A 27,775-nucleotide genomic window follows, 5' to 3' on the forward strand; every position below is an offset into this window, starting at 1 on the left:
CCCTGAAACATTCCTCAAATCCTCTCTGATAGTAATGATCTCACCTTCAGGCTGGGGTTGTGGCTAAGTGGTAGAGCTCAACCTAGAATGATCAAGGCCCTGGGTTCGATCCTCAGCACCACATAAAAATAAGTAAGTACAATAAAGGTATTGTGTCCAACTACAACTAAAAAATAAATTTAAAAAAAAGAAATGATCTCACCTTTCTTTAACTTCAACAGTATCACTTTCATAGAACATCATTAGATTTTATAATTAACTGTATACTTTTCTAAACTACTGTACAATCAATCCATAGTGCCCAAAACACAAACATATTCAGTCAACCTTCAAAAACTAAAAACACAAAGAAAATGGAACATAATATTCTTTCTTCAGAATGAGTTAAACTATAAACCAATAAAACTAATGAAATTAATGTGAAAAATTGATAAAGTAGTATAAAATCATTAAAATATTTCTTTTAGCTGAATGTGGTGGTGCATGCCTATAATCCCAGCTACTAAAGAGGCTAAGGTAGGAGGATTGCAAGTTCCAAGCCAGCCTGGGCAACTTGGCAAGACCTATCTTGAAATAAAATTCTTTAAAAAGGGCTAGGTATGTAGCTCAGTGCCACAGTCTGGCTGGGCACAATTCAGGAGCCACTTATCAAGCAGAAACGAACTTTATTTTTAGAACACACATACACACACACACACACACACACACACACACGGCCAGCCGCACCACACCAGCTCTTGAGGAATTCCCTCAGAGCCCAACTGCCACCACCGGCTTCCCACAAGCCTCTCAACCCCCACTCCACTCCTCCTGCTCTTGAGGCCCATTGGCTGGGTCGCCTGGGTGGAGCCAAAAAAAGTCCCCCCATGAGCAGCTCCCTGGTCTGAAAGGGCAGGGAAACAGCCCAATGAGCATCACGGCAGAAGAGCCAATCAGCTGGCAGCTGGAAGTTTGCTGGGGCCCCTTCGGCTGTGGCTCTCAACAGCTCAGGAGTACAGTACTCCTAGCATGTGTGAGGCCATAGCTTCCATTCCTAGTACCACAACACAAACAACAATAAAAAAATTCTTTTGCATCCATAATATATTAAAAATGAAAGATGACTTAAGACTCAAAAAATTAAACAAAGAGCCAAAACTAACAAATTTATTTATTTATTTTTGGGTGCTGTGAATGGAACCCAGGGTTTTATGCATGCTAGAAAGGTCCTCTACTACTGGGCTACAGCTACAGCCTACATTAATTAATTGAAACATATATTTATGAGCTGCAGCTGTAGTTCGGTGTTAGAGTGCTTGCCTAGCACATGTGAGGCACTGGGTTTGATCCTTGGCATCACATAAAAATAAGCAAAATAAAGGTATTAGGTCCATCTACAACTAAAAATATTTTTTAAACATATTAAATGCTTTCATATGCAAAGCATTGTTATAGGCACTTGGATTCAAATATAAACTGTACAATCCTTGACCTAAAGGAAATGAAGGGCAAATAAATCCAATAATTATTATAATAAAATAAATAAAGATCACAGAAGGAGGGTACTTAAGTTAAAGAAACATAATAAGGAGATGCTCCAGGGAGGTGATATTTGAGAAAAGATTTGAAAGAACAAAACAGGAATTAATATCTCTAAATTTAAATGCAATAGACAACATGAAAAGTACAAAATCAGAGATATGAAGCACTGCAGTAATCTGTAGAAGTAGACATTAAGAACCTCTGGCTTCCAGAAATGGAATGGTAGCTTAACATCATCTCCCTGCAGAGAACACATTATAAAATAGGGACAAAATATTTTTAAAAAATACTATTTGAAAGTACTGAAACAAACAAAAATAACCAAAACCCAAACAAACAACTAAAAACCAAACATAACTTAGAAGAATCCACCCCTGGAATACAGAAATAATATCTCTGAGATTTGCCGGAAAGCACTTCACATTCTGTGTCTCTTGGAGTGGCAAAAAAAGGCAGAGCTTTACTGGCTTGTGTTAGACTTAGAGCAAAGTGTTCAGAGACTACAGCACTGGAAAGTTAGAAAAAGTTTTGAAAGCAATGAGAGAAAAACAACACATTCTATACAGGAGGGGAAGAGAAATACAAATGGTATTGACTTATTGTCAAGAACAATGGAGACGAGAAGACAATGAAACAATTGTTAAAGGGCTAAAGGACAGATTGAACATATAAATCTATAGCCAATGAAACAGCAAAAACGAAAAGAAAGCTAGTCATTTCGGGATATACCTATAATCCTAGCTACTCAGGAGATTAAAGGGAAAAGGAATGCAAATTTGAGGCCTACCATCACAACATAGCAAGACCCCAAATTTAAAAAAAAAAAAAAAAAAAAAAAAAGTGAAGGGGAATTCAGACAATTCAGAAAAATGCAAATAGAAAATTCATCACCAGCAGACATATACTACAGAAAACATTAAAGGAAGTTCTTCACAGTATTTGTTAATGGAAATGATAGTAGATGTTAACATGGTTCTGGAGGAAGGAATAAGACCACTGGAAATGGTAAATATACAAGAGACATAAAAGACTACTAAGCAGAAGAGTTAATAGCAGAAATGAGACTGTTCTTTATAAAGGCCTGCTTGCAAAATTGACCTTCCACTAGCATCTCGGAACTTGAATGGCAAGCAGTTCTCTATGCTGATCTAAAACTTCCTTAAATGATAAGGGTGGTTTTCTCTAATTAAAGTGCTTGTACACAAAAGTGGTGAACAATTCCTCATTTCCAGGAGTCTGAAATTTCGGTGGCTAAAATAATCTCTACATAATAATCTCTACATAATCATCCCTACATAACCAACCTCCAATAAAATCCCTGGACCCCAAGGCTCAGATGAGCTTTACTGGTAGTGAGCACTTTGTGCATAATGATAGAATTCACTGCTGAAAGAATTAAGCATAGCCTATGTGAACCTACTTGGAGAGGACTTTAAAACTCTTTGCTGGTTTACTCCAGTCTTTGAATCATAATCCTTTATGCTTGGCTGATTTTGCTTTACGTTCTTTCACTGAAATAAATCTTAAATGTGAACATGATTTTATGCTGAGTCCAGTGAGCACATCACCAAATCTGCAGTGGTCTTAGGAACCTCAATGCAATTATACACATATTTCTTATATTTTCAATTCTTTACAGGTATAAAAATATTTAAAGGAAAAAATATAAAGTTGTAATCATGAGGCTTACATGTAGTTACAACAACATAAAAAATCTGTAATAACATAAAAATAAATAAATAAAATAAATTGTGTCCAGTTACAACTAAAAAATGAATATTAAAAATTTTTTTAAATGATGTTTATAATATATATATAGTTACAATAATATCAGAAAGATTAGGGATTAAGCTAGGCATGGTGGCACAGGCCTGTAATCCAAGAGACTCAGGAGACTGAGGTAGAAGAATCACAAATTCAAAGCCAGTAGTGAGGCTCTAAGCAACTTAATGAAACCCTATCTCAAAACAAAAATTTAAAAGGACTGGGGATGTGCTTAGTAGTTAAATGCCACAAGGTTCAATTGCTGGTACTGAAGAGGAAGAGGAAGAAGAAGAAGAAAAAGAAGAAGAGACAAGAATATGTCAAGTTTGAGGCCAGCCTTGGAAACTCAGCGAGACACTATGTCAAAATAAAAAATGAAAAAGGACTAGGGAAGTACTCAGGGATAGAATGCCCTGGGTTTAATCCCTAGTATCATACACACAAAAAAAAAGACAAAAATATTACTTAAAATGCATAAGCACACACATACACAAATAAATGCAAAAATAAATGCAAAAGGATGGAAAGATATATCAGTCAACTTTAATCATAAACAAGCTGCAATGGGTATAGTTAATATCAGATAAAATGATAAAGGGCCACATCAAAAGACATAAAAAATTATAAATGTGAATGCAAGTAATTAAAGGAGATTCAAAAATTATGAAGCAAAACTGACAGAACTAAAGAAAGAAACAAATCTATAATCTTAAAGATTAAAATCTTAACAATTAGACTAAAATTTTAAGAATATAGGAAATATGAAGTATACTATTGCCTTACCTTATTGACATGTATAGAAATCCACTCAATAACCATACAACATATATTCTTTTTTTTGGTACCAGGGATTTAGCTAAAGGGCATTCAACCACTGAGCCACAGCTCCAACCCTTTAAAAAAAAATTGGGGGATGGGTACTGAGGATTGAGCTCAGGGGTACTCTACCACTGAGCCACATTTCCAGCCCTATTTTATATTTTATTTAGAGATAGGGTCTCACTGAGATGCTTAGTGCCTCTCTCTTGCTGAGGCTGGCTTTGAACTTTCGATCCTCTTAAATCAGCTTCCCGAATTGGTAGGATTACAGGCATGGGCCACCATGTCCAGCACAACATATATTCTTTATACATGGAAAAAAAAAAAAGGCTACAACATAGTTTAAGCTATGACTAAAATAATCTCATATTTCATAACCGATATCTTACAGAGGCTATTATACACTTAAATTAGAAACCATTAACAATAAAAACTGAATATTTATAAATTATACATTTTAAACAATTATAATAATTCATGATCAAAAAAGAAATTGCCAAAGGAAATAAACATTTAAATAAATGATAATTAAAATACAAAGTGTCAAAATCTGTGGGAAGGAATTAAAGATGTACATAGAAATTTCTTTATTTGGTATGTGTGTGTCTGTGTGTGAACCCAGGGCCTGGTGCACACTAGGTAAGCAATCTATCACTCCCAGCATTTCTATCTTTGAATGTTTACATTGACCTGAAGAACCTAAAAAACGGGGCTGGGGTTGAAGCTCAGTGATTGAGCACTTGCCTTGCATTTACAGGCACTGGGTTTGATCCTTAGCACAGGAAGGAAGGAAGGAAGGAAGGAAGGAAGGAAGGAAGGAAGGGAGGGAGGAAGGAAGGGAGGGAGGGAGGGAGGGAGGGAGGGAGGGAGGGAGGAAGGAAGAAAGAAAGGTAGGTAGGTAGGTAGATATTGTGTCCATTTACAACTAAAAAAATTTTAAAAAAAGAACCTAAAAAAAAAATGACCTAAAATTTCCCCCTTGCAATGTGAGCAAAGTAAATACACAATAAGTACAAAGAGGAAATAATAAGTCAGGCACAGTATGTACAACTGTAATCCCTGCTATTTGGAAGACTGAGGCAGGAGGATCACAATTTTAAGGCCAGCGTGGGCTATTTGCAAGAATAAATAAGACTGGGGGTATAGTTCAGTGAGAGAGAGCTTCCTTAACATGCAGAAGGTCCTGGAATCAACTGTCAGTGCTACCAAAAACAAACAGACAAAAAAACCAAATAAATAACAAAAACTGTACAAAGTAAACCCCAGTTGGGCACAGTGGCACATGCCTGCAATTCCAGGGACTTCGAGGCAGGAGGACTGCAAATTTTCCAGCCTCAGTAATTTAATCAGACACTCTCTCAAAATAAATAAGGACTGGAAGCCAGGCATGGTGGTGCAGCCTATAACCCCAGCAGCTGGGGAGGCTGAGGCAGGAGGATCATGAGTTCAAAGTCAGTCTCAGCAAGGGTGAGGTGCTAAGCAACTTTAGTGAGACCCTGTCTCTAAATAAATAAAAATACAAAATAGGGCTGGAGATATGGCTCAGTGGTCAAGTACCCCTGAGTTCAATTCCCGGTACCAAAAAAATAAAAAAGGACTAGAGATGTAGCTCAGTGGTAGAATGCCTGCTTAGCATATACTAGGCCCTCCCTGGGTTCAATCCCTAGTACCACAGAAAATAAAAATAAAAATCAATTTGAGAATGAATCATAGCCCCAAAAGTTTCTACAAAATAGGAGAATGTCTTTATGAGCTGGTGGGTAAGCAAAAACTTCTCGGAAGAAACCTCTGTTGGTAAGGATATGCAGCAATCATAACGTTTAATAAACTGCTGGTGGAAATGTAAAATGGTACAGAACTTGGAGAAAGATTTGATAGTTTTCTTTTTTTTTTTAACATTTTTTTAATGGACACAATACCTTTTATTTGTTTACTTATTTATTTTTTTATGTGGTGCTGAGGATGCAACACAGTGCCTCATACGTGCTAGGCAATCATGCTACCACTGAGCCACAACCCCAGCCCCAGATTTGGTAATTTTCTATAAGATTAAATATTCACCTACCTTCTGACCTAGCAAATATACTCCTAAGTATTTACAAAATGAAATAAAAACATATCTAATAAAACCCTTATACAATGATGTATTTTTTCTACAATACCCCAAAACTGAAAATAATTAAGATCAAGCAAAAACAGATTATGAATTGGGCATTCAGGGGAATACTTAACAATAAAAAGGATGCAATTACTATCACATAGAAAAACATGAATCTCATAGAAATAGTTGTGAGCAGGAGCCAGACACAGAGATCATAAAATTCTACCCTTATAAACAAAGTTCTAGAACTGGAAAAACAAACCTGCTGTTTAAAAAAAAAAAAATTAGAACAGTAGTTGCCTATGGTGGTGGGAAAGACATAACTGGCACAGGACAGGTGGGAACTTTATGGAGTGACGGAAAAGTTCTATATTGTGATAGGTTATGGATTTTACATGAATGCATGTGGCACTGCAATACATGTAAATTTTACCAAAAAGAAAAAAAAAGAAAAGAAAACCTTTTTTAATAACATTAAGTCAAATGGGGTGATTGGGAATAACTGGAAGTATATGAAGCAAGAATGGCAGAATGTTGATAAGTAGTGACTAGACCCACGGTTTACCATATTATTCTGGTTTTAATATATATAATAAAAAGTAAAAATGTGTACGTTTTGGTTGACAGCAGGTTAAATAAGTCAAAGTGTTCTGTATTTTATCACCACCATCACAGATACACACACACACACACACACACACACACACACACACACACAGGTTGTAAGTGAATGCCTGTAGGATGTAACAGAAGTGTAGTCACTAGCATGAATACAATGAGTTATGATGAATAGTTCTCACCTTAACTTTTTGTCCAGGTTAAAGCAAGGAGAATGATGAGGACAACATGCTATTATATATTCTATGAAAAACTAGGGAAACTAATTAGAAATGAGGACACTTGAGAACTTAATAGACTGCTTTTAATATATGAAGCACTATCACTATTAACCTTGTTCAGTCAAGAGGCAGGAATAGAAATATTGGGAAGTATCAAGAAGTTTTCAGCTCTATAAAAAGGACTTTAACAATGATCATCTCAAAAAACAAAGGGGCTACCTCTAGAAATAAAAAATTACTCTATTGATGGAAATGTTTAAATACAAATTGGAGGGTGTGGGATTATGGCTCAGTAGTAGAATGTCAGTCTAGCATGAGTGAGGCCCTGAGCTTGATCCCCAGTATCATGCATCACACACAGACACAAACAAGCACCACCATCACCAATAAACAACCTCCCTCCTCCCAAAAAACAAACAAACAAATGAAAACCAGGTTGGAGATCTGTACACTCCCAATGGTCAGAAAAAGAAAACAGCTACCAAGGTTCTTTCTACCTAAAAGGTTTTGTGGTTGTTTGAACTACTTTCTCTCATTTTAACCCAGATTCAAAGAGTAAGTGCAGGGCTCTGTGGAATTTTTTAAAGAAATGAATTCAGCCAAAATGCAGTGTCATGATAAAAGTTATAATATGTAGTAGAGCTGCAAAACTTCAACTCAGTTACAATCAGTAGGCCTAACATTTTTGGAAACTGCCACCAAAATGAGTGAGCTTAGCTATCTGGGTTAAGATGAAAAAAAATTCTAGGTGAATCTAAGCCAATCACAACATGCAGCCCTGCCTTAAGTACTGTTCCTCCTTTTCTCAATTCTGATTACTAATAGTTGAAAGAAGTAGGGCATGCCTGTAATCCCAGTGACTCTGGAGGCTGAAGCAGAAGGATGGCAAATTCGAGAAATGCCTAGGCAATTCAGCAAGACCCTGCCTCAAAATAAAAAGGGCTAAGGATGTAGCTCAGTGGTAGAGTGTTTTTGGATTAAATTCCCAGTACTGCAGGGGAGGGGGAGGGGGATGATTGTGGTCCACCTCTGTCTGAGCTAAGTACTGTGAAGGAATCAAGTATATCATACAAACCTTATTCAAGGAATGTTACAATTTAACTACAAAACATGACATGCCTGAAAACATAAGCTATTACCACAGAACAGTACTTGGTTTAATGCCTGAAGGGAGACTTGAACTGAAGCTGAAAGGATTTAAACAAGCAAAAAAAAAAAAAAAAAAAAAAAAAAAAAAAAAACAAACCAAATCAAAACAAAACAACAACAACAACAAAAAAAAAAAACACGACTGGGTGGGAAGAAGGCAGGCAGGTACTTGCAGGATGGGAGAACAGGATTAAAGCAAGCAAAGTAATGAAATAACTTGAAAATAAACCTTCATTTTTGTTTTCAGAAAACCCTTAACATCTCTCCAATGCCTTTGTCTGGCTCTCCTACCAATTTCTCCCCAAATCTTTAGATACTGGTTCCCAAAGTGTGGACCTTGGACAAGCAGTATCATCCATTTGGAAACTAAATTGCCATTCTGAGAACTCATGTCAGACCTACTGAGTCAGAAAGGGAGACGGGGCAGCAATCTTCGTTTTTTAACAAGTGCTTCAGATACACACTCAGTGTGAAAACCACTGCTATGGTATTACCACCTAAGCACGAAAATGTGATGCTGCTAAGTGCCTAACTCGGCCACTTTGCAGGGTGTCGGAAGCTAATAACAGTCCCAGCCCTGTAAGCGCTCAGTCTCGGTCCCAATTTCGCCTTCTCTTCCAAAACACCCCCTCGGAATCATTACCCTCTACTGTGACTCTCCCTCATCACTTTACTATCACCCGGCCAGCTCCCGTCCTTCCTTCGCCCTACCTCCGTGTCAGAGGGGACGTGGTGCCGGCAGGGCGGCGAGGTGCCCACGGAGATGGGAATAGACGTGGTGCTTGCCGGCAGGCCGCCTAACAGTAGTAAAACTCCTCTGACGCACAAAGAAGCACTCCAGCGCCACCGACTAGGAGCCGGGCCCGACCCGGAGTAACACACTCCTCCACCCCACTCGGCCGCCATCTTCGGCAGAGCGTCGTTACCATGGAGTGCGTGACGCCTCGGTGCCCGGGACCAGCCCCCGCCCCTCGCCGCTCCAGGGACCAGCCCGAGAAAAGGAAAGAAAAGCAGTTTTTCGATTGGCTAGTGTCATCTACAAGACGATAGCAGGTCGTGTCCATAGCGTCTCATTGCGCAGAGCCAGCCAGTAAATGGTATTTAACGGCTCACGTGGGCTGCGCCGTGGAAACCGGAAAGACTAGCGGTGGTGGGCGGGTGGTGTAGTACGTAGGAGTCCTTACCAAGGAGGTTTTTCGCTCCTTTTTAATTCACAAGATTTGCCCGTAACTAGATGCCAGTTCTCAAATGGACATACGTACAGCTGCAAAATATTTTATAATGTAGTCCTGTGTGAAAAGTGTGTGAAGAACACTTTTGTCACGAATTTTAGTCCCATTTATCAAGTAACGTCATTTCCTACAAAATCAGTTATGTTCTTTACTGTTTTACTGAACCCCAAACCTTTTTTTAATACCAGGGTTTGAACCCAGGGGCGCTTAACCACTGAGCCACACCTCCCGCGCTTTTTGTATTTTATTTAGAGACAGGGTCTCCCTGCGTTGCCCAGGGCTTCTCCAAATTGCTAAGGCTGCTTTTCAACTGGTGATCCTCTTGCCTCAGCCTCCCGAGCTGCTGGGATAACAGGTGTGCGCCACCGCACCCGGCTAACCAAGAATTAAGATATTGGTGGATACTGGCCATTTGTGGAAACTACCTTAAAAACTGAAAAATGTGGGGCTGGGGATGTGGCTCAAGCGGTAGCGCGCTCGCCTGGCATGCTTGCGGCCCAGGTTCGATCCTCAGCACCACATACAAACAAAGATGTTGTGTCCGCGAAAAACTAAAAAAATTCTCCCCCCCCCCACTCTCTCTTTAAAAAAAATGGATTAAAAAAAAACTGAAAAATGTTACAACTCTTCCTGTGGTCCATGAAAGCAAAGAACTAAAAGCAGAAACTGGAAAGGGTGGAGCTGTAGCTCAGTTGTAAAGCACTTCAGTAGAATGTGTGAAGCTAAATCCAATAATCCCCAGCAAAACATCAGGAACTGAAAACAGCTTAAATATTACTCCACAGAAACTGAATATTGTAAATTGCTAGGAAATGTCGTCAGAAATAAAACCTTCAATTTACAATGCTAGTTGAGATGGTGTACTCAAAAGAAGGGTGTGATCGTGCTGTATTACCATTTTACAGGTAATGACTCATTTTACAGGTTGTCATTATTTACTGGTATACTAAATCAAAATTTTTCAAAACATGATTTTTCCACTGCTGAAAGCACAAACAACAATTCAGTTGGCAGAGTGCTTGCTTCACATGCACAAGGCCATGGGTTCAATCCTCAGCAGCAAACAAAAAAAAAGCACAAACAATATATTAAGGCTTCCTGTACCATGATGGATAAAAGGCTTTTGATTGCATATGAAAGCCCATTTTTGTGAACTATGCAATCCCTCCAGTGGCAGATTTGGCCAAAGTACCTTTTAACTTGAGTAGGGGTACAGGAAGACAATACACTTTCACAATCGTTGCATTGTGTTCATAAAGAACACGTATTTGCTCTACCAGCACCACATATAAATAAAGGCATTGTGTACAACTAAAAAGTAAAAAATATTAAAAAACACACACACACATTTGCACATGCAGCTCATTTGCCACTGCATACTCAGGTTACCTAAGGATGCTGTCAGTTCTTTTCCTGGATTTCTCAAAAGCCCATTTATCCACCTTCAACCCTCTCCTAGTATTGTTCAGACCAGTCTTCAGCTCCCAGACAGTTATGGAGACCTCTGCTCCTTTTCCCCTGTGCCTAACCAGACCGGAAACCTCCATTTGCCTTCCTGGATGCCACAAGTTAGTGTCCTACATGGTTCTAAAAAAAAATTTTTTTAAATACTTTTAATTGTTGACAGATCTTTATTTATGAGATGCTGAGAATCAAACCCAGTGCCGCACAGATGCCAGGCAAGTTCACTATCCCTGAGTGACAACAACTCCAACCCCTCAAATTCTTTTTTTGGTGGTCCTGGGGATTGAATCCAGGGGCTTACACTAGCATGGAGCCACATACCTCCCAGCCCACTTTGTCAAACTTTTGCTACCACCACAAAACCACCTTCTGCTCTCCTGGCTCTGTAAACATGTCATTATCCATTCAGCCACCAAAGCCAAAACCTGTTATCTTTTAAGCCTCCATTCCTAGTATTTAGGGGATCTGCTCTATTCTGGTTATCAAAAACCAGTTAAGACTGCAAAGCCTGATTTTTTCCCCCTTTCAGTTATCCCTTTTCTAGGACACAAGATCTTTTGTAACATGGCAGCTTCTAGCTTTAAAGACTCCCAATGACTGCCCCAACAGGTTTATTAGCCACACTAAATGACCCAGTTTGAATGGCTCAAATGCCTCAAGATCTTTGTGTCATCACCACCACCTTGTTTCCTTCATTTTATATAAGCCATTTTATTTATATGCCTCTATCCCTGAGTACTGAAATACCGATCATATCTACCTGGCTTTTTGGAAAACAATTGGGAGTTGGTTCACAAGATACCTTTCTTGCTCTTGAACCCATACTTTCTAAGTTCAATTTCCTCAGAGTTCTAGTAATCAAATTCTAGTTGTCCATTAAATGCACAGCTCTGGCAAAAAGCTGACCAATGGCCGAAGGTTGCTACTCCAATGCATTGCTTTTGCTTGAGGCCACACTCCCAATGAATGAAACTGACAAGAGTGTAAATCCCAATCATTAAAGAAATTGGGCTCCTTTGATGGCCACTTGAGCTTTAGTACAACTACTGAATACTACATCAATCAGAATTCTACAACCATACTGCAAAATGATTTATTGCATAATTTTAAGCACATCTTTGAAATCTAAAATATTCTTTAAAAATTTTTAGTTGTAGGGCTGGCTGGGGTTGTGGCTCACTAGTATAGCACTTGCCTGGCATGCATGAAGCCCTGGGTCCAATCGTCAGCAGCACAAATAAATACATAAATCATTAAATAAATTAAAAGTCCACTGACAACAAAAAAAATATTTTAAAAAAATTTTGGTTGGATCAAACCCAGTACCTCACACATACTAGGCAAGCACTCCTACCACTGGATCAAAAACCCCAGCCCCTAAAATTTAAATATCAATGTAATTTCTACTGAAATTATCCCCAATTCCATTTTCACTCATAAGCTTCCCAACCAATCTATACTGTATATACTATTAAAAAACATTTTTGGGGTGGGGTAGGTAATACTAGGGATGAAACAGTCTGATGCACTCTACCACTGAGCTACATCCCCAGACCTTTTAAGAGATAATTTTATGCTTCTTTCACTTCCCACTTTCCCCAAAGCATATTTATTTCCTCCAAAAATGCCCATTAAGGTATTCATGTTAACCTGTTACTTTCTAAATCCCTGTAACTGCCTCATACTGTCCATCCCTGATTTCCTTGTACTTTGAAGATGCTGAAAAACCTCCATCATTTTAAGCATATAGCGAAATCAATTGAAGACAATTAAGTTTTTTTGAGCCACTGAACAAAAAAATACAAGAACACAAATCCATCTTTATTTTCCATTTTAAATCCTTGAGGGGTACAGCATCTAGGGGAAAAAAAGAACATTATTAGGTCAATGTTATATACAAATTTAAAATGTTACTGATTGCCATAACATGAATTAATCTCTTATGATCCCACTTTTATCTGAAATTCTTTCCCTATACTATAGATTGAACCTAGGGCCTCACGTATGCTAAATAAGCACTCAACTACTGGGCTACATCCCTAGCCTCCTTAGTCATCTCTGAAAGGTATCCAATGACATATTCTGGCGGTTCCTGAGAACCAAATTGTGTAGCATTCAGTTTATAAGAGAATATGCTTAAGAACCTACTCTTAAAAAAAGAAGTACTGGGGCTTGGGGTATAGCTCTATAATTGAAGGCTTGCCTAGCATTCACAAGGCCCTTGGTTCTATCCTCAATACCGAAAATTAAAATAATTTAAAAAGTATTGGGAGAATATTTAATTTTGCTTCTTAGAGTAAGAATCCTCTGATGAGAAAGCTCAAATGCTCAGCAAGGTTCTACAGTATCCCTATGACCCCAAGATTATGGTCAACTAAAAATGGATCCTAATAAAGAAAAAGCAGGAGTTATTTGAGGAAAAACAGTATCAGGATTTGGAGTCTAAGACTAAACCTCAGAATGTTTTCTTCATGTACAAAACAAAGTTGATAACATCTAAAGGCTGAACAAAGATGCTTATAATCCCAGAGGCTGAAGCTCACAAGTTTGTTGCCCAGGCAATTTGACAAGACCCTGCCTTAAGATAAAAATAGAAAGTGTAGGGATATAGCTCAGTGTTTTGAGTGCCCCTGGGTTCAATCTCCAGTACTAAAAAAAAAAAAAAAAAAAAAAAAAAGAAAGAAAGAAAGAAAGAAATTATTTTCCCTCAAGTAGCTTTGGCAAAACTCAAATTTAGGCACAAATTTTCTGTTTTTGTACTGAGGATTATTATTAACCCAGGGGTGCTTTATGGCTGAGCTCTATCCCCAGCCCTTTATTTTTTTATTTTGAGACAAGGTCTCACTACATTGCTGAGGACAATCTTGAACTTTTGATCCTCCTGCCCCTGGAGTCACTGGGATTACAGACATGTGCCGCCATGCAGATAGGCACAATTTGTTTGAACACTTTGTCATCACCTTCCTATAAGATGCCAAATCAGATGTTATGTAATACTCATTATCTACACTACAGTCACTGATTTGGGCACAATTTACTAGCTTCATTTTACACTCAAAAAAATCCTTAGAAGTTACAGCTCAACCTCTTGAGCTTAGTTTGTCTCAGAAGAGGGCTGTTTTGCTAAAAATTTCTACTTACCACACGGATTCTGTGTCCAATGGCCTTAGCAGGAAGGTTGCTTCGGAATTTGGCCCGAACCATGCCGCTATTTCCATGGGCACGAGTTACCTTTCCCCAGATTACTCTGGTTTTGTTTGGTTTGCCACCAGGAGTCACTGTGTTGCTGATTTTAAAAGGGAATAAAAAAGGAAGGAAAACTCACATAAACAATATAGTCTCATACAAGTTCATGGTTACTAACCTCTAGTACCTCTCAAACTTGGTTACCCACTGAGTATGTCTGGAACACTTTTAATTCCACAGATAAAATAACTATTGTATACCAGGCACCTTTATCAGGGGATGACCATGGCAGAGAGAAGGAACAGCATATGCTAAAGAGTTGAAGGGGGGCTGGAGAGATAGTTCAGTAGAAGAGTGCTTAGTTTGCATTCACAAGGTCCTGATTTCAATCCCCAGCACCCCTACTCATCGCAGGGGCACACACACAACCCCTACACCAAAAACCTTAAATAATAACCCCAAGTTAGGGAGACAGTAGGTACAAAGTGGTGAGCCCTAGCTGGGATAAGAGCAAAAATGTGGAGTCCTCAATGCACATGTTCTTAAGAGGCTCCTCATTGAGACTTTAGCTTTTTTTTTTTTTTTTTACTGAATGAGATGACCCACTGGGGTTTACAACCTACATGTGATGGAACTAGAAATTTTAAAGGAATACTCTGACTAAACAGGAAAAGGAGGCCAGAGATTTTAACTGGTCTGGAGTGAGCTAAAAACCCCAGGATTAAGTTGGGCCTGGTGGCACACTCCTGTAATCCCAGTGATTGGGAAGGCTGAGGCAAGAGAACAGCAAATTCAAAACCAGCTCAAGCAACTCAGGAAGACCCTATCTCCAAATAAAATGAAAGGGCTGGGGATCATGAACTGAAATCGGAATTCCATGAACCAACGCATGAATCTGCCAGGATGAAACCAACTACATGTGTTAATTTAAAAATCTCAAAAAAGGGGAAGGGTATGTCTCAGTAGTAGAGTGCCCCTGAGTTCAATCCCCAGTACACCACCACCCCCACAAGCCCAGTATTAAAATCACGTTTGGGCTGGGGGTACAGCTAGGGGCTTGTGAAAAACCCTGGGTTCAATCCCCACACACACATACACAAAACAATATAACATCTAAAAGCATACATGAAAAATGTCTTAAAGAACAAAATTAACTAAGGTACGTTAAAAAAGCATTACATAAACCATTAAGAGTAAATAGCTGCTTCTTGAAACTTCTTGAGTGACAGCTGTGATTTTTCCCAGTGCAACACTACCCACAATAGTTTAAAAAAAAAAAAAAAAAAACACACCTCCTGTAACTTCCCATGAAGTTCCTTAAAAGGATCAAAGCAGAAGCCACAGAAGTACCAATTACTTTACCAACATTATTTATCCTTTCAATAGAAAAATAAGGCAGAGTAAAAAGTAAAAATTCCAAGGCACACAGTAGTATAAACTTACTTTTTTGCTTTGTACACATAAGCACATCTTTTGCCCAAATAGAACTCGGTTTCATCTCTGGCATAAACACCTTCAATTTTTAGAAGAGCTGTGTGCTCCCTTTGGTTCCGGAGACCCCGCTTATAGCCAGCAAAAATGGCTTTGCACCACAACCTAAGAAACACAGGATACATGTTATGTTAAATGTAACTGTTAAAATATCTCGGTTGTCTTCCTAAACCATCAAGATGATTTGACTTGTGAGGGCCCCCATCTGAAAGTTACTCATAGCAAACACCAAATTTTTAACCAGCATATAGGTTTACCTCTAAAAGTGGCGTGGGGAGAGAAAAAAAATATATATTTAAGAAGCATACCTTCCAGACATATCTGTCTTTTAGAAGTCCTGTTCCCAGCAGGCCTTAAAACAAACAAAACTAAGTTTAAAACCATGCAACACAAGTTTCTCACCTGTCATTTTTCTTAAGCCTCTCAGGCATATTCCTTTTTGACCCGTTTCATGGGAATATGGGGAAGCGTAATGCACCTACATGAAGCACAGAGCTTGGCGAAACATTCAAACCTCAGAGAATGATACCTAAGCAAACTCCAAAATGAAGACAGTAACTAAGAAGCAAAACCACACATTGAAGAACGCCTAAAAGCCGCAATCGGAAGCCCTGAGCAAACTCATGCCGCTATCAGTAACAGACAAAATTCACTGAAAAATGAAGATTTACGTACGAAGCTGGCGGTAAAACACACAGAAGACATTTGCTCTAGCTTAGAGAAAAGTTGAGGTTGTAAACATGCAAAAGTATGGAATGGGAGCAAATGAAAAAAAAAAAAGGCAGCTTAAAGGAACCACTGCTCCACAAGCAACTGCATAAAGAGTGACAATTTTACCCCGCTTGGGCCCCCAAATCCCCTATAATTACCGCAGCGCTCATTCACCAGGTGTTAGGAGCCTAGCACAATCAGTCTCTCATCTCCGCCATCCTGTCCTCCTTCTTCCCGGAACCCACAGAAATCACTGGCAAGCAGAGTCTCCGAACCGAATCGGTACCTCGCCACGGTATATGGGTAAACCCAACCCAGTTATTTGCCTCCAAAGCTCACCAGCGAGGGGTTTACTCACCTCCACAGGCTCCAAGATGGCGGAAAAAGGAAGGCGAGGCCCCGCCGCATGGCCTTGTGGGATAAACATTTCTCAGCCCCGCCCCTAATTTAGGCATCCTCCGCGGCTGCCAGAAAAACTAGTCCTAGAAATCGTCTTCGGACTGAAAAAGTCACTTTCAGGAGCACTCATATAAATTTTCCCTAAGTCTTTTCATCTTTGCAAGCTTCAACCTGTAGTGTTTGAGAACAGAGAGAGGCAAAGTTGTTAGCCAGCTAAAGGAGGAGCGAAAACGGTCTCCTCCCCTCTATGTTGCCATAGCAACAGCTTAGCTTGTTTCCGAAGGCGAGAGGTGCTGCAGGTAAAGCTGGACCGGGGAACGCTCGTCCCCGCTTAGATATCACACTTTTAATTCTCAAACATAAGGAATGTCTTTCCCTCCTTCCTCAGAGAAGTAGGACGAAGGGAGACCTACGGATCCTACCCTAGACTTGAAAAGAAAGGCTGGGAGCCCGAAGGCAGGATGAGCAATTCCTTTCCTACTTCCCCGCACTTTACCTTCCTTTCCCTCTACTCCCTTCACTTTTAAATGAAACGACTTAAAAGCTGGGCGTAGTGGCCCAGTCCTGTGGTTCCAGCTACCCGGAATGCTGAGGCGGGAAAACCGCTTGAGCCCGCGAGTTCGAGACCAGCCTGGGCCACATCGTGAGACATCCGCCGCCCGCCCATCCCAAATAACGAGTGAAATGCCTTTAAAAGTTATCTCCCTCCTTTGCTTTTATTCGGAGGGAGAGCATGTACGTCCAGCGAAGGCCTTACCGCCTCTTTAGGAGAATTCTTTGAGCTGACAAACTCGGGGCGCCCGCGTCCTGCCATGCTTAATAGGTCTCATAAATACTTGTAAGATTAGAATGAGATGGATTGGAGGAATCAGAGGTTTACATTTCCTGATTATTGCGCATTTACTTGGGTAGCCCTATAGATTAATTTATTCAACAACTAGTTTGTTGAATGGCTACCAAGGATCGAGAATTGTAGGACGCTCGCTGCAATAAACAAAAATCTGTTCTCATGGAGCTTACATCATACTGTGGGGAGCAAGAAAACGAGCAAGTAAAATATATGGTACATTAGAAAGTGATAACTTTTGTGGAGAAAAATTAAGAGGCTTCTTCTTCTTCTTTTTTTTTCCTTCTCTGGCATTGGAAGCCATTTGAAGGTTCTGAACTAAAGAGTGACTAGGTCTGATGGGTTCACTGTGTTGAGACTGAAGAGAAGCAGGGGAAGCAGCAGGAAGACCTGTTAGGAGGCTACTCTTATGGTCCTGTTGAGAGATGATGGACATTCAGTTACAGGTGATTAGTCCTGAAATTCTGAATATTTTAAATGTATTGCTGATACATAATTAATGAGAGAGAGGAGTAAAGGACAACTCCAACATTTTATGAAATAAATGTATGTCACATTTAAAATCAGGTACTCTATTAAATACAACAGGATAGGGTTATGTTCCTTGTAACCCACTATCCCATCCAGTTTTCTCTGTCCCAGAAATATACTAGAAATTCTGCTACTTAAGAGATTCATTCTTCAGCAGCACATATTCTAAAATTAGAATGGTGCAGAGAAGATTTAGCATGGCCCCTGCACAAGGATGACACACAAATTTTTGTGAGGCATTCCACACTTGTAAAGTACGTAGAAGTTTATTTGACAATAGCATATTCCTTTTGAGAAAATAGACTTCAAGGTACAATGGATAGCACCCAATATTAAAATTGTGACTTTTATGCAAAAATATTTGTGTAATCTATGAAATGAGAACTGAGTGTAGTTACACGTGAAATGCTGTGTGCAAATATGTCATTAGTGTGTACCTCAGATTTGAGAACATGCCAGCATGATTCTCCTCTTTATTTAACTTAGAAAAGAAAGATTCATTCCTGAAGGTATTAAGTACTTATTGTGCACGGAGCCTGTGCTTACAATACAATAGTGAGATTTATTGTTATGGTTCCTGCTCTCATGAAACCTAACAGACTATTGGGTAAAATTGACATAAACATTACAAATTGTAAGGAGAGCTTTGCAGAGTTCTATGATTACTTGAATAGAGGAAGCATGATCCATCTTTTTGGGTCAGGGAAAGAAACACCTAGAGAAGTGACATCTAAGGCATTTTTCAAACTGCAGGTGATGATGCATTAGTAGATCATGATCATACTTTTTAAAATAAAATGTAAAACAATAAAACAAAGTATCACATGTTAAGTTGTTTTATGAAACTTCTTTCAGTGTGTTAAATACAACACTGTGTGTGTGTGTATGTGTGTGTGTGTGTATCTGGCATGGTAAGAGTTTAGTGAAGTACCTTACAAACATAAAGGCAAGAATAAAATTTAAAAAGATAATGCAGTCTCTAGGCACAGGGAAAGAAGTTGTTACCTAAGCCAGGAGTGGGGTGAGGGTTTGAAGAGGATTGCCTGCAGGAGCCATGACCTTCAATAGAGAAACAGCCAACCAAAGATAATATGTCAGGGAGGGAGCTGGGAAGAAAAATAACTTGACATGACTCTCCTGCACCTGGATCTCTTTCTGGACTCTCTCATTGATGGATTCCATATGAATCAGTCTTAAGAGCACAGAAATTGATGGAGATTGAATTTATAGAGGTAAATAGTAGGTGTCTCAAAAAATGCTACTGTTTTAAGTTGGTATCTAATGGGTCCAGTAGGATTTTACTAGGTGAAAAGATGAAAAGAATGAAGGAATAGCATGTGGAAGAGAGCAAGATTCCATAGAATTGAAAGAAACCCTTCAGGCTAAAGACAAGAGCAAGAAAACAGCATTGCCAGATGGGTCTGGATCATGCAGACTTGTGGACCAAGAATTTTGGTCCTTGTTCTAAGATAATGGGAAAACATGGAAGAAATCCAAGGAGAGATATGTTTGTGTTTTAAATTTTTAAAATATTCTTTTACTAGGCCTGTCTGTGAACACCTGTAATCTCAGCTACTTGGGAGGTTGAGGCAGGAAGATCACAAATCTGGGGCTAGCCTCTGCAACTTAGCAAGATGCTATCTCAAAAAATAAAAAGGTCTGGGATGTAGCTTAGTGGTAGTACTAAGTACTGCAAAAAGGAGAAGAACAGGAAGAGGAGAAGAAAAGGAGTGCATATATCTTCAGGTTTTGTAGAATTATAATTAAGCTGACTACTTGTTAGACCTGTATCCCATAATATCAGTATTTCTTTTATACCAGGGACTGCTCTACTAAGCAAAGTGAGAGGATAAACCACAGCTCTTATAATTTTTAAATTTTCTTTTAAAGGGAATATAAATAACTGAAACATCATTCAGCACTCCCTTAAACTAATCTCAATGTTTCCTTCTCATTCTAGTTGACTGCCTTTTTGTGAGATTATTAAATACATTGTGGAGGATAACAAAACTAAAGAAGAATGGAAGAGTATGTTCAAAATTCTAATTCATTGTATATGTGTGTATGTTTTTAGTTATGCTTTATGGTAATTTTTATGTACTCTTTATCTATTGCTGTTTAACAAATTGCCCTAAAACTTAGTGATTTAAAAATGTAAACATGGGCTGGGGATGTGGCTCAAGCGGTAGCACGCTCGCCTGGCATGCGTGGGTCCTGGGTTCGATCCCCAGCACCACATACAAACAAAGATGTTGTGTCCGCCGAAAACTGAAAAATAAATATTGAAATTCTCTCTCTCTCCCTCCCTCTCTCTCTCTCTCTCTCTCTCTCTCTCTCTCTCTCTCTCTCTCAAAAAATAAAAAATAAAAATGTAAACATTTATTATTTTACATAGTATCTGTGGGTCAAGAGTTTGGTAACAGCTTGGAGGGATGGTCCTGTTTTGGGTCTCTCATAAAGTTGAAGTGCACTAGGGCCTGTAGTTACTTAAAAACTTAGTGGTGTGGGCTAGAGGATCCACTTCCAAGATGGTGCCTTGGCTGTCAAGTGATGCTTCTGATGGCAAGAGGCCTTTAGTTCTCACTCTCATGCATGTCTGCACAAGGCTGATCAAGTGTCCTCATGACACAGCAACTCACTTCCCTCAGAGAAGAGATATGAGAGAGTAAGGTAGAAACTGTAATGTCTTCTATCACCTAACTTTGGAAGTCACACTCTTGTCATTTTCACAATATCCTTTTTGCCACATAGGTTAGTTCTACTCACTGTCAGGGAAACTATGCAAGGCTATAAATGCCAGAAAGTGAGAACTGTTTGGGCCACTTTGGAGGCTGTTTACCACATTCTGTTTTTCTCTAATCATGGGAAAATTTTGGTTAGCATTTGAAGATGATGTTTGAAAATAAAGCTGATTTTGTCTCAAATTTAAATTGGTTAAGCATAGCCAAACAGCATGGGCTATATGTCTTTATTAAACAATATTTTTTGTCCTTGTTTCATCAAAGTGGAAGGTATTTAGCAAAATCCCAAGTAAATGCCTACTTTAAAAAAAAAATCTAAGTTATATGACAATAAAAACTTCACAGGAGCAGATCTACATGCTGCCTATGCTTTTGAATCTAAATAATATTTAGATATTGGTCATTAACTTCTTTTTTCTTTATTCTTTTTTAAGAGATAGTCCTGAAGACTTACCCCTTTCTCCAAAAGTTTGGAATCCTGAGGTAACCGTGTTGGTGACAGGCCAACCACCTAGTGCCGTAGAAGAAGAAGAGGAAGAATCAACTAATGTAGTAGATATAGAAGTCATCCCAGAAATCAGAGAGCCACTTTCCCTTCTAGAGGTGCTGAGACTCTCTGCAGTTCTGGAGGATACCCTTGACCAACTTTCTATTCTAAACTATATTATGCCAGTTCACTATGAAAGAAAACAAAGCTCTAGCATGGTAATTAAACTCTCCATTATTTAATTTTGCTTTCTTTCCTTTTTATCATTTATAGTAAATTTAACTTGGGGAATATCTTTATCTCAGATAAAGGGCTATCATAATTATCTGAGACATGTATTCTCAATTGATGGAATAAAATTGTCATAGCTCAAGGTACATGATGAGGCAGAATATCTCTTTCCAAGATATTGGTATTATTTCAAAAGGTGTATGGTTAAGTCACTGTAAATATAGAACAGTCAGCCTTCCATATATGCAGGTTCTGCACCCATGGATTCAACCTCTGAGCAAAAATATTCAGAAAAACATTGTGTCTGTAGTAAATAAGTTCAGATTTTTTTTCCTTGTGATTGTTCCCTAACAATACAGTGTAACAATTATTTTACATTGTGTTAGTTATTTTAAGTAATCTAGAGATGAAAAAAGGTATGAGAGGATATAGATATGTTATATGCAAATTCTGTGCCATTTTATACAAGGCCTTGAGCAGCCACAGGAGTCCTGAAATCAATTCACTGTAGGTGCTGAGGGATAGCTTTATATATATTGAGGAGATCAAACAACTGTATGTATACTGAGGAGATTAAATTACTAAGTTCTCCTACCTATCTTGTATTTCTCAGTGGCTAAAAGCTAACAGAGGGAGGAAATTCAACTGGACTCTCAATATTGTTTTAATCTAAATGATTTTGTAGGCTGCATGGTGGCACATGCCTTAATCCCAGCTATTCAAGAGGCCGAAGCAACCAGCAGACAAACATCTTTAGGCTAGGTGTGATGGCATGTGTCTGTATCCCAGTGATTTGGAAGGTTGAGGCAGGAGGATCACAAGTTCAAAGCCAGGCTTAGCAACTTAATGAGGCCTTAAGTGAGAATCTGTCTCAAAAATAAATAAATAAAAAGGGCTGGGGGTGTGACTCAGTCATAAAGTACCCCTGGGTTCAATCCTCAATATAAAAAAAAAAAAATGACCTTGTTGTAATTGCTGGCTATCTTGTATCCTGCTTTTGTGTGTATCTGGCCATGTTTCAGTCATTATATTTCCAATGACTTTTTGGACTCCTAAGGACCACTGAGGTATCAAAAAGCTTAACTTGGTAGTGAGAAAAGTCTTTACAAATTTTTAAACTCTTGTAAACCTCAGTTACATAGGTTTCTTCTTTAGACATATGATTTGCACAAAATATATTCTTCTGATCTTATGACAAATGAAATTGCTACATAGGTTAGAGGGTAAAGTGCTTTCCAGGTCTAAAAGAAAGAAGTCCATATTAATAAAAGAAAATTAAATTTCCCTTTAATTGCCCATAATATTTTTTAAATTTCTTTTTTATTATTATTATTAGTAGTAGTAGTAGTATAGTCTGGGATCTTAAAACTTGATTAACATTTAAAACTTTATTTAAGATTTTAATAGGACACCAGATTTTGTGTCAGGAAACCTTTGGGTTTAGTTGTAAACAATAAGCAATCAATTTCACTTTCTTGGTCTTAGTTTTCTAATTTGCAAATTATAATGGAGTTTTATATTAAATGATCCATATATCCCTTCCAATTCTAAAATTCTATGAATTTGAAGGTGGTTTTGTTGTTGTTACTTTGTTGTATTTTTGGTACTACTGGGAGTTGAACACAAGGTTTTGTACATGCTAAGTGAACACTCTACCATTGAGCTATACTCCTAGCCCTTTGTTATGTTTTTGGGTTTTTTTGGTGGTTTTTTTTTGAAACAGGGTTTCACTGAATTGCCCAGGCTGGCCTCAAACTTGCAGATCCTCCTGCCTAGCCTCCCCAATAACTGGGATTAGAGGTGTGTACCACCATGCCTGGTTTGAGATAGTTTTAAAATAACGTTAATGGGCTAGGGACTTAACTCAGTAGTAGAGTGCTTACCTATCATGAGTAAGGCCTTGAGTTTGATCCCCAGCACTACCGTAAGTAAGCAAGCAAGTAAATAAATAAATAAACAAATAAGCAAACATCAGTATTACAGGAATTTCATAATATAAATTAATTTTTTATCAACTTATAAGGAGCAAATAAATCAGAGGCCAAGAACTAAATCTTTTAATGCCTATAAAACAAGAATGTAGTCCTTAATGTAGTTAACAAAGAATCCAGAAAAGGCTAATTTTTTTCCTATTTATATTGTCTTTTTCAGTAAAAATTAAAAGTATAATGGGAAAATATTCAGTTAATAAATGAGGTCTTATTAATTGCACTTACTCTCAGTCTTTAAAAAGAGTAATTTGCTGTCATAGAAACTCAAGAGAGTATGAAAAACTTAAATTGATAGTGTTCAGCAGAGATCACCACTCCAGTAAATGTAAGAGTGAAACTTTTGGGGGCTGGGGTTGTGGCTCAGTGATAGTGTCCTCACTTAGCATGTGCAAGGCCCTGGGTTCTATCCTCAGCACCACATAAGAATAAATACATAAAATAAAGGTATAAAAAAAAGAATGAAACTTTTGTTCTGTTTTATGATAGTGATCTTTCACCTCCAAAATTTTCTGACTTAACAAAAACCCTCCTTGTGATTTTATAGTAGTATAAATATAGCTTATACTATTGTCATAAGTGAGCTATGTCACCAACATAGACTAAACATGTTAGTGTCTTTTCTCAATGTCAGAATTTGTTGAATAACAATAAATTCACAGTCTACCTCACTTTCATCTATGGCAGTTCACCAGGTAGTCCTAAGCCAGGCAAAACCAAGTTCTAATATCCCCACCTTGTACATAGTGTGTACTACATAAAATACTTTTTAGTGCCAGGCGGGGTGGCACACACTTATAATCCCAGCAGCTGAGGAAAGGTTGAGGCAGGAGGATTCCAAGTTCAAAGCCAGCCTCAGCAACTGAGTAAGGCCCTAGGCAATCAGCGAGACTCTGTCTCAAAATTAAATATTTAAAAAAGGGTTGAAGGTGTGGCTTAGTGCTTAAGCGTTCCTGGGTTCAATTCCCAGTACCAAAAAATATGTAAATATGTAAATATAAATAAATATATGAATGTATATAGTGAATGGACTAGAATATTTAGCTAGTTTAAATTCTCCTTCTAAAAAGTCATCAGTAAATTGGGCCATGTGACATATTTGCGTCCTTTTCCAGATGCTCAAGCATAAAAATAGAGAAATAATGGTTGGGGAAATCAGAAAAATGAATCCTCCTGAGCATTACATTTTATCTTTTCCTCATAAGGCAAAATATAAAATATTAATCATCGATTTACCAATGGGAAATGAAGGCACAGAGATGTGAAATAGTTACCTATTTAATTAGGTCAACATGGTTTAGTAAGGGATATAGCCAGAAAAGAAAAGTCGGGTTTAAAGTTTAAATTTGTGGTCACTCTCAATAGCTCAAGCTTTTAGCCACAGATTAAGTAAAAATCATTAATTAAAAGAATACATGCTGTTCCTATAGCCCCTTAGTATTTGATTTTGGGTTTGAAAAATAAATTAGTTTGGCTTTTTTGTACATGACTGTTAGTCAGCTTTTCGTCTCTATGACCAAAATATCTGACAAGAACAACTTATAGGAGGAAGTGTATTTTTGGATCACAGTTTCAGAGTTTCAATCCCTGCTTGACCAACTGCATTTCACTGAGTCCATATTTCACAAAGAACTTTGTGTGTGTCTATACGGGAGATTGAATTCAGGGCCTTGCACATAGTAAGGGAATGTTCATCCACTGAGCTACACCTTCAGCCCCAAACTTTACCGTTTTTTTGGATACCAGGGATTAAATTCAGCAGGCATTCGGCCACTGAGCCACATCCCTAGCCCTGTTTTGTATTTTTTTTAAAGACAAGGTCTCACTGAGTTGCTTAGTACCTTGCTTTTGCTGAGGCTGGCATTGAACTTGAGATCCTCCTGCCTCAGCCTCTGGAGCCACTGGGATTACAGGTATGCGCCACCATGCCAGGCCCAAACTTAACCTTTATTAGAGTCTTGTGGTTTACCAGGTGGTAAGTGGGGAATGACAGAAAATACTGTGTGAAAGCAGGAAGACACAAAACAGCAGGATATGTGGACTTGATGTGACTAAAGAAGAGGGAACATTTTTTTGGAGGATAGCATACAAGTGGGTTAAAATGAGGTTAAAAAAATATTTATAGACAGAGGCAGGTCGTCTTAGAGCATTATCTCTTCATTAAAAAAAATCTTTCTTAACCTCATATTTTGTTAGAATATCAGTAGCCTAGAAAAATCTCTGCTGGTCTCTACAAACAAAATATCTACTCCAGTCTCAACTAAAGAAAAACCCACGTTGCCAGAAATGCCGCAAGGAGGTCAATTTTCCATGGAGTTTAACAGAATGCAGGATCTTGTCTTTAAACAACCTACAATGCAGTCCATAATGTCTACAGAGATAATGAAGAAAATTCAGATTGATAGGTAAGGAGAACATATTTGGAAATGTAATGATGCATTTATACATAGATGAGAGAATGGATACAAGGCTGGTTGACTGCTATGTTGCATTAGAATTTGTCATTATATTTGAAGTGATTGCTGATAATAGGATTGTCTGAAGACTGCCTGGAAACAGTGTAGTACAGTTGAAAGCATGTGATTGTATTATCTTGGGCAAATTATTGAGCCTTTGTATCCAATTTTTAAAAATGACAGTAGGGCTGGGGGTATTGCTCAGTGATAGAGCACATTCTTAGCATATGCAAGGCCCTGGGGTCCATGCCCAGAACCCCCCAAAAGGATAATGGTAGCAACCTTACAACATTAATGTAAGGATTAAAAATAAAGCCTTTGGCTAAATTTGGTTGTGCTTGCCTGTAATCTCAGTGACTCAGGAGGCTGAGGTAGGAGGGTCGTGAATTCAAAGCCAGTTTCAGCAATTTAGTGAGGCACTAAGCAACTTAGCGAGATTCTGCCTCAAAATAAAGTACAAAAATGGCCGAGGATGTGGCTTAGTGGTTAAGGACACCTGGATTCAATCCCCTCTAGCCCCCCACCAAAAAAAAAGGTGTTAGCCTAGTGTCTAGTACAGATTGGTAGCTACTGTGATGCTTTATCTATTAATAAGAAATAGCCATTATCAAAGTAGGCAAATCCTAAAAATCATGTTTTAATCCTGAGGATTTCTTTCTTTCTTTTTTTTTTTTTTTGGCACCAGGGATTGAACCCAGGGGCGTTCAACCACTGGGTCACATCCCCAGCCCTTCTAAATTGCTTAGATCTTTGCTTAGAGCCTATGGTTGACTTTGAACTCTTGATCCTCCTGCCTTAGTCTCCCAGACCTCTGGGATTACAGGTGTGTGATACTGTATGCACCACAAATTGAGACTACCACAAATTGAGACTACTTTTAAGAAATCCTCAGGAATAGCGAGGATTTCTTAAAGTAGTCTCAATTTCTATTATTAATCAGTTTTTGTTGTTATTGTTGTTGTTGTTGTTGTATGGTAAAAGACTATTGGTAAATGAAAGCTTATTGAATTTACCCAAAGTCACTAGCTAAATTCAGGTTGGAAGTATGTTTTTAAGAAGTTTTATTGGGATACAACATTTCCTATTTGTTTGCAGTGTTAAGGGCTGCTTTCATGCTATAATCCACAAGTTGACTAGTTGTAAAAGAGATCTATGGCCAACAAAGCCAAAAATATTTATTCTTTTTCCTGTTACAGAAAAATTTTTCCAACTTCTATATTAGATCTAAATAAGGTAAGGATTCTTGCTAAAAATCAGTCTGGCCCAGATTTGCACATATGACAGAAAGGTATTCTGCTTATGAACTACCCAATCTGGTTAATGTTCTTTTCATTCTTACTGTGATGGTTCATATATTTTCCTGAGAGATGAAAAATACCAGTCTCAGATTATTTTTAGGGGATTTGTCTTAGATATATATTCCTTAAGAATTTCAATTATGAAACCTAGAGTGATATGTAATCATGAAATGTACATCTCTACCTGTTATCTAGAATCAAAGTGAAAATCAAATATTAATGGCATGAAAACTACAGTAGTTTATGAATTTCAAATGGGAATTTGTAGCAAGTTTCTATATACTTTCCTTGTTCTAGTGTTTTCATGCCTTATAATTTTATCATATCAAATTAAGAATTTTTAATTGTTTTATCTTAACCTATTACATAAGAGATAAGTTCTTATTGCTCAGATTCTTATGTTTTAGTTTCTTCTGTATAGTTCTTTTCTTTTTGGGGGCGTGTAGTACTGGGAATAATTTTTTATTAATGTAGCAATTGAATTTTTTTGTGTGAACTTTTATTAATAAAGTAGTGAGTA

At 38.2% G+C, this 27,775-nt stretch overlaps 3 protein-coding genes across 4 annotated transcripts in view; 1 reads left to right on the top strand and 2 right to left on the bottom strand.

The window, feature by feature from the left end:
- LMLN (leishmanolysin like peptidase) overlaps nt 1-9,164 on the bottom strand; it is a 77,839-nt gene extending 68,675 nt beyond the window's left edge. Inside the window, exon 1 of one of the 2 annotated variants that reach the window (XM_081302658.1) lies at nt 8,905-9,164. In XM_081302658.1, coding sequence (XP_081158784.1) covers nt 8,905-9,099 — 195 coding nt within the window. In that variant the 5' untranslated portion in view covers nt 9,100-9,164. The remainder of the gene's footprint in view (nt 1-8,904) is intronic. The other variant, XM_081302657.1, reaches the window with a different exon arrangement.
- A 3,525-nt stretch (nt 9,165-12,689) lies between these two features.
- RPL35A (ribosomal protein L35a) lies at nt 12,690-16,629 on the bottom strand. The gene is made up of 5 exons (XM_081302046.1): nt 16,436-16,629; nt 15,875-15,918; nt 15,519-15,671; nt 14,031-14,175; nt 12,690-12,746 (listed from the first exon to the last, which is right to left on the bottom strand). The coding sequence occupies exons 2-5, from the start codon at nt 15,883-15,885 to the stop codon at nt 12,723-12,725; spliced, it is 333 nt and encodes a 110-aa protein (XP_081158172.1). The 5' UTR covers nt 15,886-15,918; nt 16,436-16,629; the 3' UTR covers nt 12,690-12,722.
- A 2,639-nt stretch (nt 16,630-19,268) lies between these two features.
- DRC9 (dynein regulatory complex subunit 9) overlaps nt 19,269-27,775 on the top strand; it is a 45,639-nt gene continuing 37,132 nt past the window's right edge. The window contains exons 1-4 of the mRNA XM_081302456.1: nt 19,269-19,286; nt 20,015-20,082; nt 21,230-21,500; nt 25,698-25,906. Coding sequence (XP_081158582.1) covers nt 20,075-20,082; nt 21,230-21,500; nt 25,698-25,906 — 488 coding nt within the window. The 5' untranslated portion in view covers nt 19,269-19,286; nt 20,015-20,074. The remainder of the gene's footprint in view (nt 19,287-20,014; nt 20,083-21,229; nt 21,501-25,697; nt 25,907-27,775) is intronic.

The sequence above is a fragment of the Spermophilus citellus genome (genome assembly GCF_964194105.1).
Source record: "Spermophilus citellus genome assembly, chromosome: 7".
In the NCBI taxonomy this organism is placed as follows: domain Eukaryota; kingdom Metazoa; phylum Chordata; class Mammalia; order Rodentia; family Sciuridae; genus Spermophilus; species Spermophilus citellus.